Source organism: Macadamia integrifolia, chromosome 5 (assembly GCF_013358625.1).
Source record: "Macadamia integrifolia cultivar HAES 741 chromosome 5, SCU_Mint_v3, whole genome shotgun sequence".
NCBI lineage: Eukaryota > Viridiplantae > Streptophyta > Magnoliopsida > Proteales > Proteaceae > Macadamia > Macadamia integrifolia.
This window is the reverse complement of record NC_056561.1, coordinates 6886997-6906383: the sequence shown is the minus strand read 5'-3', so window position 1 is coordinate 6906383 and position 19387 is coordinate 6886997. Positions and strand designations below refer to the sequence as shown.

At 38.4% G+C, this 19387-nt stretch overlaps 1 protein-coding gene and 1 long non-coding RNA gene across 2 annotated transcripts; both read left to right on the top strand.

Moving 5' to 3' along the window:
• Positions 1-795: 795 nt before the first annotated feature.
• On the top strand, positions 796-1867 carry LOC122078301. Its single transcript, XR_006140031.1, has 2 exons — positions 796-862; positions 1589-1867. It is a non-coding gene; the product is annotated as an uncharacterized LOC122078301 (long non-coding RNA).
• A 6202-nt stretch (positions 1868-8069) lies between these two features.
• Positions 8070-10252, top strand: LOC122077781 (transcription initiation factor TFIID subunit 8-like). The gene is made up of 2 exons (XM_042643652.1): positions 8070-9898; positions 10055-10252. The coding sequence occupies exon 1, from the start codon at positions 8612-8614 to the stop codon at positions 9713-9715; it is 1104 nt and encodes a 367-aa protein (XP_042499586.1). The 5' UTR covers positions 8070-8611; the 3' UTR covers positions 9716-9898; positions 10055-10252.
• The last annotated feature ends 9135 nt before the right edge of the window (positions 10253-19387 follow it).

Here is a 19387-nt window from a genome sequence, read left to right as displayed (position 1 = left end):
TGGAATCTTCCCAATAAAATATGGATCCAGGTATGTGTTAATACATTCATAATTGTATTGTTGTTTCTTATTCATTGATCCATTATATCGATCCTATAAATTATTCTTACAAACATGTGGTAAATTTGAAGTGCGAAGTGTCAAAAATCTCAGGTATACCTTATAAGCATGCAGTAGCAGCTATTATCCATAAGAGAGAAAAAAAATTGAAGACTATTGTGCAGTGTACTTCATGAAGGAGAACCATATAAAAACATATCAACATATGATATGTCACATCCCAGATGTGTTTGAGTTGAGAGTTAGGTCACTACTAGGTGTTGTGCAACCTCCACTTTAAAAGAGAACAGTAGGCAGACCACATAGGAACAGGAAAAGGGAGCCTGGTGAAACACCTACTGTCGACTTTAGGAATAAATCAAGATCTCTCAAATATGTAATTTGTAAAATTCTAGCCACATTAAAAACAAATCGTCCAATCCTCTCCATGCCCAAATTAGACCTTAGGTTTTTAGGTTCACCTGCAATTTTTTAGGGATTGTGCACTTAACTTTTGCCATAAATTTATTTATATATTTTTTAAAACCTAACAAACATGCTATGGTGGTGAAAAAAAAACCTTGCAGAATGGGTTTTTACGTTTCTGTGTTAGAAACAATTTTTGAAATTGCAAAAAGGTGTTTGATTTTTCTATTTCCTGAAACGTTTTTAATAGTGTAGTTGAGTTCAAGATATGATTGAAGGCACGACAATATAGGTATGCAACTCACGAGTGAAAGCATGACGTTGGAGTTGCAGGTATGCTTCGTGGAGATGAGCTTCAAAAGGATGAAACCCGAAACTGTGAGCTTCACACCACTAGGTTAGTATCACTGCATCTGGATAGCGAGAAGTTTCAACAATGGGTTGGGTTGGGTTGGGGTAGGTTGAGTGAAGTATAGGGTTTTTCATAATTTTTGTCCCTCTCACTTGTTTCTAGAAACAGAAAAACAAGTCTAACTTATTTCTCCATTCTTATTTCTAGACACAAAAATAGTTATAAGTTTCTATTTATGTTTCTAAAAACAAGTGAAACGAAACAGAAAAATCAAAAGGTTTTTGGGGTGTTTTTCCATTTCTGAACACATAAAGATGGAAAAACATGTTCTGAAAAACAAAATCAAACGGGCCCTAAGAGTTCTTTATATTTGTGCTCTTCAGTCCTTCATAATGATTGTAGATCGTATCCTTGGAAGGGATGATGCTTGGCAACACAAAGATGCGTGATCAGTTAATTTTAACCGAAAGTTAGAAAACCCCTTGGAAATTGATTTGAAGAAAAGCATTTGGAAGGCAACACCAGTAGATTGATCTGTATTTTTTTTTCTTTTTTATGAACGAAAATTATCTTGTACCACCCCTATTTTTAAAATTTATCTGAGATACCACCCTAAAAAATAAAAAATGGCAAACGAACCCCTAAAGTCTAACACCGTTAGTTTACAAATACAATTTACCTTTTTGACCCTTAAACAAAATACGAATAAAGTAGGAGCCTGATCATTTTGAACCCTAGAAAGACACCTTTGTTTCTCTTCTTCTCAAACAGGTGATGGCTAGCGATTGAGGAGTTCGACGCTTGCAACAGCCAGCCATTGACGGCCAACGATTGAGGATGTCGATAGCAATGATTGAAGGTGCATCAACAATGTAGGAGCTGCAGTAGGAGTTGGAATATCATTGAGGGTGATCATCGAAGGAGGAGTTGCCATTAACATGTTTATTGGAAGGGTTTAGGGGTATTTGCAATGACCACCATCAACTTTGAAGAAGTAGTGGCCGAGTGGGGTATTGGAAGCTCTCTGTTAAATTTTTAGATTTTTCCTTCTCTACTGTGCACCATTACCAGGTTCATTATTTGAGATACCATTACTAGGTTCACCTTCTTGTAATTGAGGATTTCACTAAATGTTTTAGGGCCCAGGAAGGAAGTCCACTGCCCTTCCCATTTTCTCACATCCTCAATACTAACCCCTTACCATATAATTGAGGATTTCATTATCTGAGATACCATTACCAGGTTCTTCTCTTGTTTTTCCCCAATTTAAAATACCACCCCTAATTTTGTTACTCTCATGGAATTGTTTTTGCAGGTGAAATATGTCATCAAGGAGTTTTAATGACTCTAACAACTCCCAGGGTCCTCTAAAATACCAGAACTTAAGGTGTGAATGTCAGAAAAGGGCATTAGTGAGAATTTTTGAATCCATTTGGAACATGAACAAATTATATTATTGTTGCCCAGAGTTCTCAAAAGGAGGTTGTGGATTTTTCTGTTGGTGTGAACCCATGAATGCACCAATTGCATATAATGTGATTATAGAAACTGGTCCAACAATTATAGATGCTGGTAATGTTTAGATGGAGTAGATGATGGAAGTGTTCAAAAAACTTACAGAAGAGATCCGCAGTTTGAAGAATACACTAAATTTTATGAGTCATGTTGTAATAGCTTTATCAGTGGTGACTGTCGTATATTTGTTAGGATAAGCCAACAGGGCAAAATTGTATTTTGGTAGATCATGGGATCCTTTTTAATGAATTGAGGTTATTTGGGTCTAATGATTTTTCAAGTGTATGCATTAAAATCCAAACAAAGTTTACCTATCAAATGGTAACAAGATCTCAGAAAAAAGGCTAAATAACATTATAATTCCTCTCAACCTCCATTCAAACTCATAACAATAGGTCCACCTTCATACATGAGTTTTTCAAGTGTATGCTTTAAAATCCACACAAAGCTTACATATCAAATGGCAACAAGATCTCAGAAAAAAAAAGAGGCTAAAACACATTACAATTCCTCTCAACCTCCATTCAAACTCATAATAATAGGTCCACCTTCATACATAAGAACCTAAAAAACTCATTCAAACTATCCTGACACAATAAGTCTAGCTTCACACATCAAGACGTTAAAAACCCATTCACATGAACATGCTAGCAATTCCAACTTCAAACAACATGATGGTAACTCATTGTTCCACCAGGACTTAAAAAGACAAGTTCTTTCACATCCACACAAAGTATTAAAAAGGTTTCAAATAAGACAAAAAAAAAAAAAAGTTCCACCAAGACTTAAAAACCACAAATTCTTTCCCATCCATATAAGGATGATATTACAATCCAAAGTATCACCACCACAAAAAATGACAGATTACATCAACACTTAATTTTTTCTTCCACTATCTCCTTCTTACTAGCTCTCTTTGCTATCATCAATGCTGTAATCAATGCTGCCTTCTTAGCCATTCTCTCCCTTTGTCTTTCCTTAACAGTTGGTTGACTTTTTGTTGTTGTAGCTTGTGATCTGGTTACCCTTTAGATGACATCCTACTAGACCTATAAAGGGTCTACATCCATCCAAAAACCCATTCTTACAAGCTTGAAGGTAGACAAATAATCTCTTGAATTGTGGGTTTTTAGTTAAGTCATGTCTCTCATAGGGTACAAGCTTGTACACAGTGCCAAGGTTATGCCTTCTTAACAACTCGCCATACTTGGGCAATTTTCCATAAAACATGTCATAGCATTCAACAGTCTCCCCTTTTGCCAGATTACGAGCTCTGTAGCACTACAACTTGTGTTCTTCAAAACCATACTTTTGGTGCAATGCTGCAATCATGGTCTTGACACTCATGTTTGACTCTGCTTTAAGCATAGGTCCCAACTTCCTTACTATCCACTTGTATGTAATGCTCCTATTTTTTTTTTTTTTTTGGAGGGTGGGGGGGGGGGCGATTGGAGCATGCATGTGATGGGCCTATTGACTTGATCTTGAAATTTGTTTTATCTCTTGTAAGAGATGCATGGATTCTCCAACTGCAACCATCAGTTGTACACACAACAGTAAATCTTGTTCTTTCATTTTTTGTCCTCAAGATCTCAAACCCTTCTTGTATAACATAATTTTGCAAAAATGCCTTGAAGTGGTCAACATCATAGAAAATATCTCTCTTTTCTAACTTCACTATTGAATCTGATTCAATATCATACTCTTAGTCATATGTGCCATGATAGTCATCAAAGTTATATCCTGACACATCTAAATTATCAGAATTGTTCTCTTCAAGTTGAGAATTACCATCACCATCTACATCATTAGTATCCATATCACCACCCCCATCATAGCCAGATTGACTATCTTTTGATTCAATATTATGTTTGTCACTATAATCTTCACATTCACCATCACTATCAGTTTTAGATGACTCAGAAATGACATGAGGAGTTACCATCTTATCATTAATTTCAGTTCCCTTACTCTCAGATGTAGTAGTAGTGTTGCTTTTAGCTTTTGCAACATTTGAAGATGTATCACTTCCTCTAGCAGATACAAAACCCCTACTAACAATTGATATATTTTCTTCAAACATTGACCTTGCCCCTACATTATTGGCACTCAAAACTCTTTATCCTTACACATCAGGACCACATCCAGTTGCACTGCTTGTAGATGTACCTGTACCACCACCTCTTTTTACAGTACGCTTACCCGGTCTGGAACTCCAATCAGTCACCCTTGGAGTGTCATTGAGATGGCCCCTTCTTTTGAGGTCCAATCTAAGGATCACTTTACAATCATAGTCCTTGATGGTGTAATTATCCACTGTGGTCTTACTTACAGTCAAGTCATACACACATACATTGGTAGTAGACACATTTTCATGCAGAGTGAACAATTTCAAGACAGTTTGATCATTAATCAATTCCACTTCCTCAAGATTGGGTAATATACACTTCAGCCTAAAGAGAATTGTATGACCTATAGGAGTATCATCTCTTGCCACAATGTTATATATATGTATATATAAGTCCGGATCCACTACAACCTTTTCATGTCTTCCATTGTATAGGTGGTTTATTCGAAACATATTGTCCATTGGTTAAACAACAACACCCAGTTCAATAGAGTGGACAAACAACACATTAAAAAATCCAAACACAGGCTAGGCATGGATACATAACAAATGAGTAGGATTTATTTTAAAAATCTTACAATCTGCATTGGATATGATATGCAACATTTGGTCACAGTAGCATTTGGTAACAGCAACATTTGGGCATTGGATATGATATGCAATTTTGTCAAAATCTTACTAACTCCACTATATGTACACCAAACTCATAGCCACACACATAGAGGAATTTGTAGAATAATGAAGACAATCATGACAAAGGGAGAAAGTTTGATATGTAAAGATGGAAATTTCAATCCTAAGATTTATGCGCTAATGACATATAGTTCATGCCCCAATATAGTTCAATCCAAGGAATGCAAGGAAAGATGAAAATTTCAATCCTAATCATATAGTTCATACCCCAATATTTTCATTGCAGGGAATGCACTGAGGAGTACAAGGAAGCTGTGCCATCTCTAATTTTTACTTCTACAAGATAATCATTTGTTGAAAAATATAAGAATTACTTGGAGTCTATTATGAATCAAGAGGTAATATATAGTTTATACTCATTTATTCTCAATAAAGTGAAACTTCAAGGCTTTTGAAGGAGGAACTTACCGATATGAAACCCTAATTCGAATGTGGGAGCTAAATCCCTAAATTGAGTGTAGAATCCCTAAATTGATTATAGTAGATGAATCATCAAGATTAGGGGTGTCAATTGGTTGGGCCTAACCGGGCTTAGCGGTGTGAAACCCTTGCACCGTGAACGCTCGTTTACTTAAATGGGCCTGGGTTCGGGGGGCATGATACGGTTTATAATTGGGTCGGTCAGTGTTGGGCTTTAATCGGGCTACCTTAAACGGGCTATGGGCCTATTTAATTCTAAACGGGCCTACCCTAAAATCATTTTGAAGCGGAATAAACTATTGGCTTTACAATTTAAGCATTTTTCTTAGAATTTAAGAAGATAAGATTCTTAGAAAAGATATTTGCAATTTAAACATTACTCATATTTTGTAGTATTAGTGGTAGAATAGGTATTTACAATTTATGCATTTTTCTAAAGGGGGTCGAGTTAGTCGGGCTAAGTGAGTCGGTTCTAACGGGCTACTTAAGTGTGTTGGGCTGGTTGGGCACCCAACGGGCTACTACTCTGCAACGTAAATGCCCGTTTAATAAACGGGCCGGGCTTAAAACTTAGAAAGATAGTTGAGTTAAGCTGATTCCTCACCTTATTGGATGGAATCACTTAAAAGCCTAATGCCTATTGTACTATATTTCTTCACTCCAACAGATCTGGCAAAGCAACCCATCTTTGTTGACTTAATACAGAGAAATTTAGAGAGTTCAATGGATTCTTATCTGCTTAAAGTGTTCACTTGGTCTACGTAGTTATTGAACAGAAAGCGAACTCTACTCCAGCAATAAAACTACTGCGCCCTTAACGGAGTCAAGGCAATGGTGCTCTACGAACAGCTCGACCACTGGGAGAGAGTGCTCTACGATCAACTTACTTAAATAATGGGTTGGTTCAGGTCGGACCTTAAGCGAGTTGGGCTGAGTCGGGCCTACCGGTGCAGGCTTAGGATTGACACCCCTAATCAAGATGAAGCCCTAATCGAGAATTCCTTCTTCGAGGTGAGACAGAGACCAACCGATTAGTAGAATGGGGAGCTAAAGCCTGTGTTTCCCTGTTCTATTCCATTTAGACCAACAACCAGAGACGGAGAAGCAGAACGAAGATGCACCTGCGTTTTCAGTTCTATTCAACCAAGACCAGCAGCCGATGAAGCCCTAATCAAGAATTCCTTCCTCGAGGTGAGATAGAGACCAATTGAGTAGAATGGGGAGCTAAAGCCTGCGTTTCCCTGTTCTATTCCACCGAGACCAGTAGCCAGAGATGGAGAAGAAGAACGACGATGGTACTTGCATTTTCTCTTCCCCTAAATCGAGACCATCAACCAAGAAAAAGAAAGGAGACGGGTTATTAGTCATGAGGGTAAAATAACAACTTGTCATTTAAAAAATTACAAACATGACACATCATCACTTGACGCTTGGGAGCTAACGGAATGGATTTAAGAGTAATTATTTTTTTTTAAAAGGGTGTATACATGCCATTTTTTATTTTTTAGGGTGGTATCTCAGATAAATTTAAAAAAAAAGGAGTGGTACAAGATAATTTTCCTTTTATGAAAGTAGATCGATTTGTCATATAGGTTTGTTTTGATCTAAGTTAGTATCTACGACTTTTAAAATAGTAATGAGGTTGATTAGCATCATAAGAAAACCCTGCAAACATGCTAGGGAGATGGAAGAAGAAGAAATTTAAAAATTCTAGTTTTCTTTTTATCCCACAATTGTCACAATACTCCATTTTCCCACCCCTTTATGAGTTTTACAAATAGATGAGTTTTGATAGAATGAATAGTGAATCTACCAAGGCACCGTTTGACAATATTTTGTTTATGTCGTTTCTGTGTTTTCTTGTTTACAGAAACAGAGAAATAACCTTAAAAGCGTTTGATAAAGTTGTTCCATTTCACCAATTTCTAGAAAATATAAATAAAAATTTATGCCTATTTATAATTCTAGAAACGACTTTGACGAAACAAGTCATCATTTCTAGAAACGAATCTGAGAGAAAAAAAAGACTGTTTTGCCCGATAAATCTCTCAACTATTTAAACACAAAAAGAGGCAAGCGAACCCCTCTCTCCCTTTTAAGCATCCGATGATACTATTAGGTTTTTTAGTAGCATTATGTTTAAAAAAAAAGTTTCAAGAAATAGATTTATCAAATATCAAAAAAATTGTTTTTGTTTATGAGAACATAAAAAATCGTTTATACTGTTTTTAAATAGTAGAAACTTTATTAAATGATGCCCAAAAGTTTTCTTTTTTCTATTTCTCACCCCGACAGCATGTGCCATGGTACCATGTGGGGTCCACACGTAAAATAATCCTACATTCTCACCCCCAGAACCCTCTAAACAAATCGGCCTTCTAAGAAAAAAATAAAAAAAAGCCTGAGATTGCCGTACGACTCCGTTGGATAATCCTCCCCGTGTAGTCCACAAGTCTGCCGTCTATTTCTGTCAAAAAAAAAAAAAAAAAAATGTCCGGCGCCTATAAATGTACATTCATCACTTTCGTCTTTCACGCTCTCTTCTCTGCCCCGCGATCTTCGTTAGGGTTTTACGAGGGTTTAGAGGCTTCGAAAATTCAAAAATCCTTATTACTTCGTTAATTCATCATCTTTGGTCCTTTCAAGGGGAAAAGTTTGCTGGATTTCTGTTATTAGGGTTTATAAGTGCGAGGATGATTATGCTATTTGTTGTCGTCTACTCGCCTGAGATCCATCAGCTATGATCTCTTCTTGGCGGATTGGACGGATTAGCCCTAAAAATCACAGTTAAGTGTTCAAGAAATCAAAGCCTTTCGCGACTCTGTATATCATTTTTTTTTTCCGTGTTGCAATTGAAATGCAATACCGGTCTGGGGTTCCCTGGAACTCGAATTTCATCCTGTCAAGATGTCTAATCTTTCATGAGAGAATTGTTGCTGTCGCAAATCCTAGTTGGAAGTTGGAGCCCAAAATTCGTGGGTTCGGAAATGGTGTTTCTTGGAACCATGCTTCCGGTGAAATGATATGAAGTTTTGAATATGAGCGATGGAGGTGGGGAGACTGGAAAAGAGAACAAAGACGACACCAAGAGGAAATCAAGGGGAGGCGACGATTTTGGCCAGGCTATTGCCAGGATTGCTGGCGCGCAGATATGTAAGAGAGCTGGCTTTCAGGGCTTCCAACAGTCTGCTCTTGAAGCCCTCTCCGATATCGTCATTCGTTACCTCCGCGACTTGGGCAAGACTGCTCAGTTTTACGCTAATTTAGCAGGTAGAATGCAGTGCAACGTCTTTGATATCGTTCAGGGGCTTGAAGATTTAGGAGCTTCACAGGGTTTTTCCGGTGCATCAGATGTCTACCGTTGCCCTGCAGGCTCAGGTGTAGTACAAGATATTACGCAGTACCTGAACTTGGAAGAAGAGATTCCGTTTTCCCGCCGGGTTCCACATTTCCCGGTCATGAGAAACATGAAGCCCACTCCAAGTTTTCTGCAAATCGGGGAGGGTCCGCCTAACAAAAACATTCCCACTTGGTTGCCTGCATTTCCCGATCCCCACACGTATGCTCACACTCCTGTATGGAATGAGAGGGAAACAGATCCTCACACAGATAAAATTGAACAGGCGAGGCAGCGAAGGAAGGCTGAACGGTCTTTGCTGAGTTTGCAGCAGCTTTTGGCGTGCAATGGCTCGGCATTACCGGCCGCAGTGGACCCTGCAGATGCCGGTAAGCTGAAAAGAGCAGCAGAAAGTAACCCATTTCTTGCTCCACCTCTGCAGCTTGGTGAGAAAGATGTGTCTCCCGTTGTTCTTCCCCCCCAGCTTTCTAACGAAGTGGTTGCGGAAAAAAGAGTTTTGGTGTTGGATACGTTTGCTCCTGCTATTGAAGCAGCAAAGGCTGGATTTTATGATTCTGGAGATGGTGAGAGAAATGACCTCCCTAATAAGAGACCCACTGTGCATTTCAAGGTCGGGATTGGAAAATCTTTAGGTGCACCTCGTGTTTTGAACCTTCACAGTCAGAGTGTGGGGAAAACAGCTCCATGGTTTGGGAGGGACGATGAGAAGGATGACAAGAAGAGGAGAGCAGAGCAAATTCTGAAGGAATCCATGGAAAACCTTCGAGAACTTGCTCAGTTGTAAATTAGTTCATTGACTGGCTGCTTGATCAGGATTTGTATACTTGTTTAAGAGTTCCACAGCAACAGCAGGGTAGGTTGTGTGGTAGTCAAAGGCAAAGGGCATCTTGTTGTTGTGCTATGGATATTAGTGTGATGGACAGTTGGGAGTCAGTCCCCTTTTGTTCTACCTTAACAAATTTTTGAGGTATGCCAATGTCTGTTCCCTTCATACGGTGGCCTTTGTCTTCAATCAATTTTTTCAATGAAAACCTTTCTTCTTCTTCCATGATCCTATATTGAATGGATTCATGGAATACTCCACTTGTGGTGGTTATTTATTTATTTATCCAATTTGACACAGCAATGTCCACATGAATGACGAAGAGAACTGAATCATTGCATGTCTCTAGTTTTCCAAGAAAGCTAATTTTAGATTGAATCTTCCTTAATCCTGGGATGATATATGGTAAGAACCTCATTGATAATAGTAATGGGATATTAGTTTTTGCATTTTTCCCCTGAATTGTATTTTACAAATGCACAAATTTTGTTTGTTGGATGCTCAGAGTTTACATGGATCTATTTATTTATTTATTATTATTATTTTTTTAATCCAAGTTCACTGAAAGGTTATAAAACAAAAAGAGGAACAGGACTAATTTTTTTTATTAAATTTCTGTTGCTCTGGTTGGCTTCTTCAGTGTATGTTGACCAAGACAAGAAGAAGAGTAGTTGTGCAAAATTATAGACATGCGGTATGTCAAATTACATCAACATATACTTGATGAATTATGATGGTTTCTACAGAAATATGTAGTTGGAGGATATATGTTTTAGAGAAATTAAAGAAGCAGTATTACATTGAGAAAAAAGGTATGTATTGTGAGAGCATAGGTCAAAAATGTAGACAGAACAAATCCTGAGTGAGCTAGTCCTCAAAAACTTTATTTTACCCAACATCTTAACGTCATTTAACAATCGGGAAAGAAAATAATTCATTCAAATTCTCATGCAACTGACAAACTTCAATGCTCTTGGAGGACAGGAAGAAGAGAGAAATGTTACAGGGTACTCGGTTGCTATTGCATAAATAATTTTGTAGCATAGAGATTCCCTTTGTAAAGGAAAGGAGAAAGCTGTAATGCACAAAGCTCAAAAATGTCTTCCTAGAATGTTCCCAAATGTGGCATATAATATAAGATGGGTTCTCACCATTTTGTACAAAGTGACAAGGCAGTTCTTGAACCCCTGGTTGACTGGTCACCATATTATTCAAGGTGCCCCGATAGAGGGAAAATGATATGGGAAAAAAAATTGAAGAAAAAAGGGGAACTAGAACCAAAAGAGGGGAAATGGGGAGAAAAAAATGGAAAAATCTGTAGAAAGAAGGGGGAGAAGAAGCAGCAGTGATGCAGAATTGAAGACCTATAAGAGAAGAGGAAAGAAGGTCGACCACCACCACAGTGGCTGAGGTCGACCAAGGCTGTTCCAAGCCCACGGCTTGGATATTGATGGGGATTTAGCTTGGAGATTCGATATTATTTAGTTTCTAATTTTAGCCATATATTTAGTTTCTAATTCATGTCTTGAGAAGTTTCATAATTTCAGTTTAGATCTAGTTTCTTTTCTTACAATCTCAGTTTTAGTAACTTGATGTAACTAGTTTTTAGTAACTCAGTCTTTGTTAGTTTCTAATTTCTGAGTTACTATATTTTGTAAACCTCCCAATCATTATTATGAATAAAAAGAAGGGCATACTAAAACCCACAATTTTGAAATTAAAAAAAAAAAATTTTCATGCTGCTGCTGCTGGGTTGTTCCATGGCTGTACCTTGTGTCTGATCAAGGATTAGGGATTGGTGTGTGATCCGATCGACACTCTGTGGCGAGAAGTTCGGGTGGGTCTCACTATTATCTGGTTTTCTTATTGGATTATCTTCTCCAGCAGTTCAGGTAAGTGGTCCAACTACTCTACAGAATTCTGGGTTGGTTTTTTCTATTTTCCTCCCTGTCGGCCTCACTGTTGTTGGAGGTCTGACCATCCGATGACTCCCATATTCTGATCGAAGGTTGACCATATCCAGAGGGAGGATCGATCCAATTTTGGGGTCAATCAGACCACTGGACCCTGTTGAAGTGACCACTCACTCAATTCTGGCCAATTGTTGAATCTGCCAAGATCTGTGTTCTGATTTCTGTTTTGTGTTGCTTTGGATTTCTGGACTGCTATCACCTGTTGATCTGAACCTGTTGGAAGTCTTACATTATTATTCAATTCCTGGTTTATTCCTAAAGAATCACTGCTGAACTGGACTCTGTTATTATTCTCTTAAGATCGATAGCTTGCTGTATTGCTGATTATATATTCTGATTTCTGAAGTTTGTTAGTACTTTAACAGTCTCTAGTTTAGTTCTAAAACTGCTATTGGTTTGTTTATTCATTGTGTTGCTGTTCTGTGGGATCAGTACTGTTTCTGGACTGCTGTTGGAATATAATTTCTGATATATGGTTGGGGTTGGTTTTGGTTGTTCTTTGGTTTAAAAAAATCCTGTAGTTTTGGGTCTGGTTTGGTTGTCAAATCCAGTCCTACATTAAGTGGTATCAGAGCATGGCTAAGAACAACACCCCCACCCTAGCTTTTATCATGGAACTGCTACTGAATATGAAGGCTGAACAGGAAGCTAAGTGGGTTGAATTGAATATAAGGTTGTTGGCTGTCGAGATCTCACCACAATAGCCTACCGGTGATTCATAAACAACACCCGAAGTGGAAGCTCCATTGAACGTAGTTGCTCAGTTGGCTAACAGGAGGGAAAACCCTAATTTGAGACCACCACAGAGGCCACCTTAGGTTCTATCATAGAACTGCTACTGAATATGAAGGCTGAACAGGAAGCTAAGTGGATTAAATTGAATACAAGGTTGTTGGCTGCCGAGACCTCACCACAATAGCCTATCGGTGATTCACAAACAACACCCGAAGTGGAAGCTCCATTGAACGTAGCTGCTCAGTTGGCTAACAGGAGGGCAAATCCTAATCTGAGACCACCACAGAGGGTTCCTGTAGTGCAACATACATTTGAAGAACATGTAAGGGGTTATTTCGAGACTAAACGCCCCACATATCAGAGGAACTCTGGAGACTCATAGAAAGCCAAGCTCGATCTGAAGGAGTTTGATGGTAGACATGATCTCCAATTGTTCTATGGTTGGATAGCTGCTTTGGATGATTATTTTGATTTTTATGATTTGCCTGGGGAATGGAAGATGAAACTAGCTCGTGCAAAGCTAGTTGGGGTTGCTCGTGATTGGTGGAGAACCTATGAGCTAGAGTTGGAAGACCGTGGGAGAGAACCTACTAGTTGGGAGGAGATGAAGCTTGAGCTATCTGACAAATACTTGCCATGCAACTTCAGAGCTCGCATACAAGACCAGCTGAACTCTCTTTGTCAAGGGTCTATGACTGTTGCAGAGTACATGAACAGGTTTGATGCATTTTATTCTCGCACAGGCATAAGGGAGAATGAAAGGCAATTATTATCTCGGTTTTGACTGGGATTGCGAGCTGAAATCAACAGGGGAATCGGAGTGGTTGATGTGTATTCAGTGAGGGATTGCTTTGACAAGGCCCTACGAGCAGAGGAGCTTATAGCATAGCCAGTTAGAAGGTTTGGTTTTCAAGCTGGGGTGGTCAAGAAAAATTTTTCAGCCATTAAGCTCAGCACCCCCAAAGTCCACTTTTCCTCCACGGGCTGATCACAAAGGAAAGACACCCATGACAGGTAGTAATAAGGTATAGTGCTTCTATTGCCAAGAGGTAGGACACTTTGTTAAGTCTTGCCCACATAAACAGAGGGTTAATGCAGTAGCTGAGGTTGAAGATTCCAATGAGGAAGATGAGTCAGCTCTTTACCCCTACCCTTTGAATGATGATGATGATGGTGGATATGACTATGACATGGAAGACACTAATGAGGATGACACTCATGGAATAAACATTGTTACTCGCATATTGGTGGCTGAAACCAAAGGAGAGGATTGGCGACGTAACTACATATTCTACAGCCGTATGAAATCAGGTGAGCATACTTGTCAGATTATCATTGATAGTGGCAGTTATGTTAAAGTTGTTTCTGAAGCCTTTGTGAAGAAAGCAACTTTGAAATCTGACCCACATCCTCAACCTTATAAGTTATCCTTGCTGAATGGTAATACCTTGGAGGTGAACAAGAGGTGCTTAGATCCGTTGAAACTTTGCCGGTATGAAGAGGAAGTTTGGTGTGATGTGATCCCAATGAAGCTCATAGATGTATTGCTTGGTCGTCCCTGGATGTATGACAATGATGCCATGGTTAGGGGGAAGAAGAATTTGTGTACTTTCATGTGGAAGGGTGTTCCTACAACTTTCTATCTTGTAAATGTGCCGGCTGAAATATGGCGCAAGAGATCCTTAAGGTCAAATCAAAAGGACATTGACATAGAAAAGAATGTAGTAGTTATGCCAACAAAGGATTTACTAGCTGTTCCCCGCAAGAAATTCTTACACACAAGTCATGAGACTGGAATGGTTATGGCTCTTGTTACTAGGGAAGTCACTCCCCAACCTGAGGTAACACAGTGCACCTATCAGAGAGCTCCTATCTTATTTTTCTGACTTAGTCCTTGATGATCTCCCAAATGAGCTACCTCCCATGCGAGACATACAATATGCTATTGATTTGGTTCTGGTTCTGGTTCGGTTTTATCCAACCTTCCCGCTTGCAGACTTAGTCCTACTAAGCATGTAGAGCTGAAACGGCAAGTAAATGGGTTACTGCAGAAGGGTTTCATTGAGGAGAGCTTAAGTCCTTGTGCAGTACTAGCTTTACTCACGCCGAAGAAGGATGGTTCTTGGCGTATGTGTGTGGACAGCCGTGCTATCAACAAGATAACAGTCAAGTATAGGTTTCTTATACCATAACTAGATGATATGTTGGATATTCTGTTTGGGGCAAAGGTCTTTTCCAAATTAGATTTGAGTGGTTATCATCATATTCGCATCCGTTCTGGAGATGAGTGGAAGACTGCTTTTAAGACCAAAGATGGCTTATATGAGTGGAAAGTCATGCCATTCGGTATGACAAATGCACCTAGCACTTTCATGAGAGTTATGATAGAGGTACTTCGTCCCTTCATTGATCGCTTTTTGGTTGTTTACTTTGATGATATCTTGATATACAGTAAGAATTAAGAAGAGCATATGGATCACTTGAGGCAAGTCTTGAGAGTACTCCGTGCAGAGAAGTTATACATTAATCTCAAGAAGTGTTCCTTTATATTGCCTAAGGTTGTATTCATTGGATTTATAGTGTCATCAAAAGGGGTTGAAGCTGATCCGGAGAAGATCAAGAGCATCACTGATTGGCCTATACCTAAGACACTAACAGAAGTACGTAGTTTCCATGGTTTGGCTTCCTTCTACAAGAGATTTATTCGGAATTTCAGTGTAGTCATGACCATAGTTGTCACGGTGGCAAGGCGAACCAAGGCGTTGGAGGGCTGCCTAAGCGCTTAGGCGAGAAGGCGCCCGCCTTGAGGCGAATAAGGCGCCAAAAAAGACGTTACTATTTTTTTTAATATATCTATAATATCTAGTATAACTGTATAACAATGATATACTTAATTTTAAATTGCTTGTAAAAAATCAAGCCTTTAAGTTATATTAAAATACAAGAAGTACGACTTTAAACAACATCAAGGGAAAAAAGTACACACTTTAAGCAACATCAAGAGACAAGAATCAACATTCAACATCAAATTCATATCAATGCAAATTGCAAAGTGATATATTTTCTAACATGAGAAAACATAACAAAAAATAAAAAAATTATTCATAAAAAAAAAGCTATAAATAAAACAAAAGGCACAACAACATATAATTGCTAATGAAATATTATAAATAATATAATATTTAACTATTTAAGTATGTAGTTAGATATACTTACCTTTATGATGCCCAAAACGAGATCCACAAAGTCCATCATAGACCATGAGTCCATGAACCATGATATTTTAATGTTTAACCCCCTGTCAATCAATACATATAAGTTAGTGATACTAAAACACTAAGCAACAAGAGAAACCTTGTTCCTTAATATATGAGTCATGACTCATGATAGGTGATAGGCTATGGGTTCCAATCCTACTCGGGGAGAATTAAAAACACCTAATGGAAATTGAGAAACATAAAAATAAACCAAAATGCTAAACTTTAGTAAGCTTTAAAGTATAAATTTTAAAACAACAAAATAAACCATCAAGCTAAACTTTGTTCTTGTTTAACCATAATCAAGCTAACAAATCAACATCTACTTCTTCTCCCTCCTGTTGTTGTTAACTCATAGAATCAGTTGGCCCATCACCAAAGTCTTCTTCAATATCTTCATCATCACGCACCACATCGTGGACCTCTTCTTCAACTTCATCATCTGACGATTCCTCAATAGTGGCCCTCCCCCTACCACGACGTGTGTAGCAAATATTGGCTGCACTTGTTGATCCTTGAGCCCTCCTAGGTAAATTACGACCCCCCACCGATGTAGATGCACCAACTGCTCTATCAACATCTCCCCATGTGAGGTCGTCTCCAGGATGGACTAAATCTCCATCTTCTTGCTCCCCTGTTATCCATTCACTACTCCAATTCATTTCATCAAGAATTAATGGATTATAATTGCTGCCCTTTTCCCTTCTTTCTTGGAACCTTGAATGAAGCCGACGATTATATTGGATATAGACTAGATCATTCAAGCGCTGATGTTCTAGTCTATTCCTCTTCTTGGTGCGAATCTGAATCCATAAATACTCTTTATTTAAGTCAAGAAATAGATGTAAAAAGTATAATTACAAACTAATATTTAAAAAATACGTACAAAATCAAATGTGCTCCAATTGCGCTCACAACCGGAAGCGGAGCAACAAAGGCCTAATATGCGTATTGCATATTGTTGAAGTGTAGGGGCCGAAGATCCATGTGTTTCCCACCAAGAGACTATATATAAGGAAAAAATTAGATTACACATATTGTTAAATACTTATTAAAATTAAAAAAAAAAAATAATACTTAGTACTTACTAGGATCCAATGCTCCTTCACCGGCTTTCCGTTGTTTAATAGCCAAACTCCTTGAAAAGCTACCTTCACATTTTCTGTACATTTGAGGCTCACGTATGATCTTGTCTTGCACAGCTAAGTCAGACACCATTCTTTCAAAAACTGTCATGAATGCATTTTGTATTTTACATGATTCTTCGAAAGGGAGTCTCTCATTATTGATGTAGTTAAAATATTTGCTAGCATTTAGGTAAAAGCTAGCAGCATATAAAGGTCGATCCATTTGGACCTCCCAACGGTCATCAATAATTGCTAACACCTTCTTCCATGACCGTTCTTTGTTGGCAAAATTTACTTTTATCATTTTTTTTGCTATTTTCATTACCAAATAAACTTCAGGCAATGCATGCCTCTCATCACCATCTACTAACCTCAAGACAACTAAAATTGGTTGGGATGCTCTTAAGCAATCTAGTACACGGTTCCAGAATGTTTGTGCAAGTACTTTCTTACCTGCCTCTATCTTGGACAACTTAGAACTATTCCAATCATCAGATACAAATAATTGCTTCAAGGCATCCTTGTTCTTGTACAAACTTTGTAGTGTCAAGAATGAGATAGCAAATCTTGTAACTCAAGACCTCACCAGATCTATTCCATTTGTCTTTTTCCTTAAAGCATCAACAAGTTTGTAATGTCTGTAGATAAAATTTGTCATTGTTTTTGCCCTCTCTATTGTTGTTTTATAAGTTTTCAACTTGCCAATGTCCTCTAACATGAGGTCCAAACAATGAGCTGCACAAGGAGTCCAATAAAGCTTACTCCGTTTTTCCATCAACATTTTACCAGCTACAACATAATTAGCTGCATTGTTTGTAACTACTTGTAGCACATTATCCTCCCCAATTTCTTCAATTTTACTATCAAGCAGTTGAAATAACATGTCTACATATTGAGACTCACTAGATACATCTACAGAGCCCATAAAATAAGTCCCTAATGGACAATTGACAAGGAAATTAATCAAGTGTCTACCTCTCTTGTCAGTCCACCCATCAGACATAAGAGTGCACCCGTGCCTTTTCCAATAATCTTCATATTTCTTCTTGATACAGTCAATCTGAGCTTTTTCATCCTGTAGCAAGGGCACTCTCAACTCATGGTAAGAAGGGGGCTTATATCCTGACCCAAACTACGCAATGGCTTCAACCATCTCCTCAAAGCTCCTTAACTTGACAGTATTGAATGGGATGCCAGCTTCATAAAACCATTTTGCAACATATGCATTAGTTTTCTTTCTATCTGCATTTGATCTTAAGCTGCTTTGTATTGTTGTCTGGGTAGAACCTTTAGACCTCCTCTCACCAACTATTTCCTCAGGAGTCCGTCAAAGATAAGAATCTATCGGACCCTTTAGTGCCACTTGTGTAATAACATTAGCTTTATTCCTTTTGGAAGATGTCCCAGAGCTTGGCACAAGGTTCTTTATTGAGGAATCTATAGTTGGGGGCCTTGGTGCACCAGACTGGAGTTGCCCTCCACTTTCTATCTCTTCAGGCAAATCCTCTCCCTGCTGATGATCGACAGAATAATCCTCATCAAATACATCATGCTTCCTCTTCTGATTTCGCATAATAGCTTCATGCATCTCTTTAGCGATTGCTGCAGTTGTTTTTGGGCACTTTGATATATCTCCATACCCACCAATTAAATGTTGCTTAAGCCTTTTGATTCCTCCTTTGGCATCTTTTCCACAAAGTGTACATCGCACTAAGTTCTTATCATTAAGATCTGGCCAATATCCATACTTCCACCTGGGGTCTTTTGATTTGGCCTTCCTAGTTGGATCTTTGCTTGGATCATATGTTGATGCTCCAGTGCTAGCAGATGGCCTGCCACTACCACTAGTAGCCATATGTATTTGAATAAACTACAGTACTAAACAAACATAAGGAACAACAACAAGAGAAACTAAGTAACAAAAAATAAGAAATAAAAATGAGAGAAGGCATTGCACTAATGCACAACATTCAATAGTAGTAAAAAAAAATTCATAAGAGAAGAAGCATTGCACTGCCACTAATGCACTCTACAATCTAAAAAATAATAACTAATGCACTACAGCCTACCTACAGTAGCAGGGAAATGCACTAGTAGGAGAAGAAGGAATCATGTAGTAGTAAAAAAAATTCATAAGAGAAAAAGCATAGCACTAATGCACTAATGCACTAATGCACAGCAGTAGTAATCATGCAATCATAAATTCATAATACAGATTACAATCTACGTCTACTTGCAGGGGAAAAAAAAAAGGAAGCACTAGCAGCGGTGCTGCCAGCGCAAGACAAGAAGCAGAGAAGAAGAAGAAGAAGAAGAAGAAGAAGCATAGAAAGAACCGGCAGCCTCCATAAGAAGCATTCGAGAACAGCAGAGGGGAGAAAGAAAAAAAAAAAAGCAGATGCAGACGAGCCACTAGCAGCAGGGCTGCCAGGACAGACGAAGCTAAGGAGGAAGAAGAGACAAGAAGAAGACGAAGCAAAGGAGGAAGAAGAGAGAAAAAAAAACCAGATGCAGACGAAGAAGAAGCAAAGAAAAAAAAAA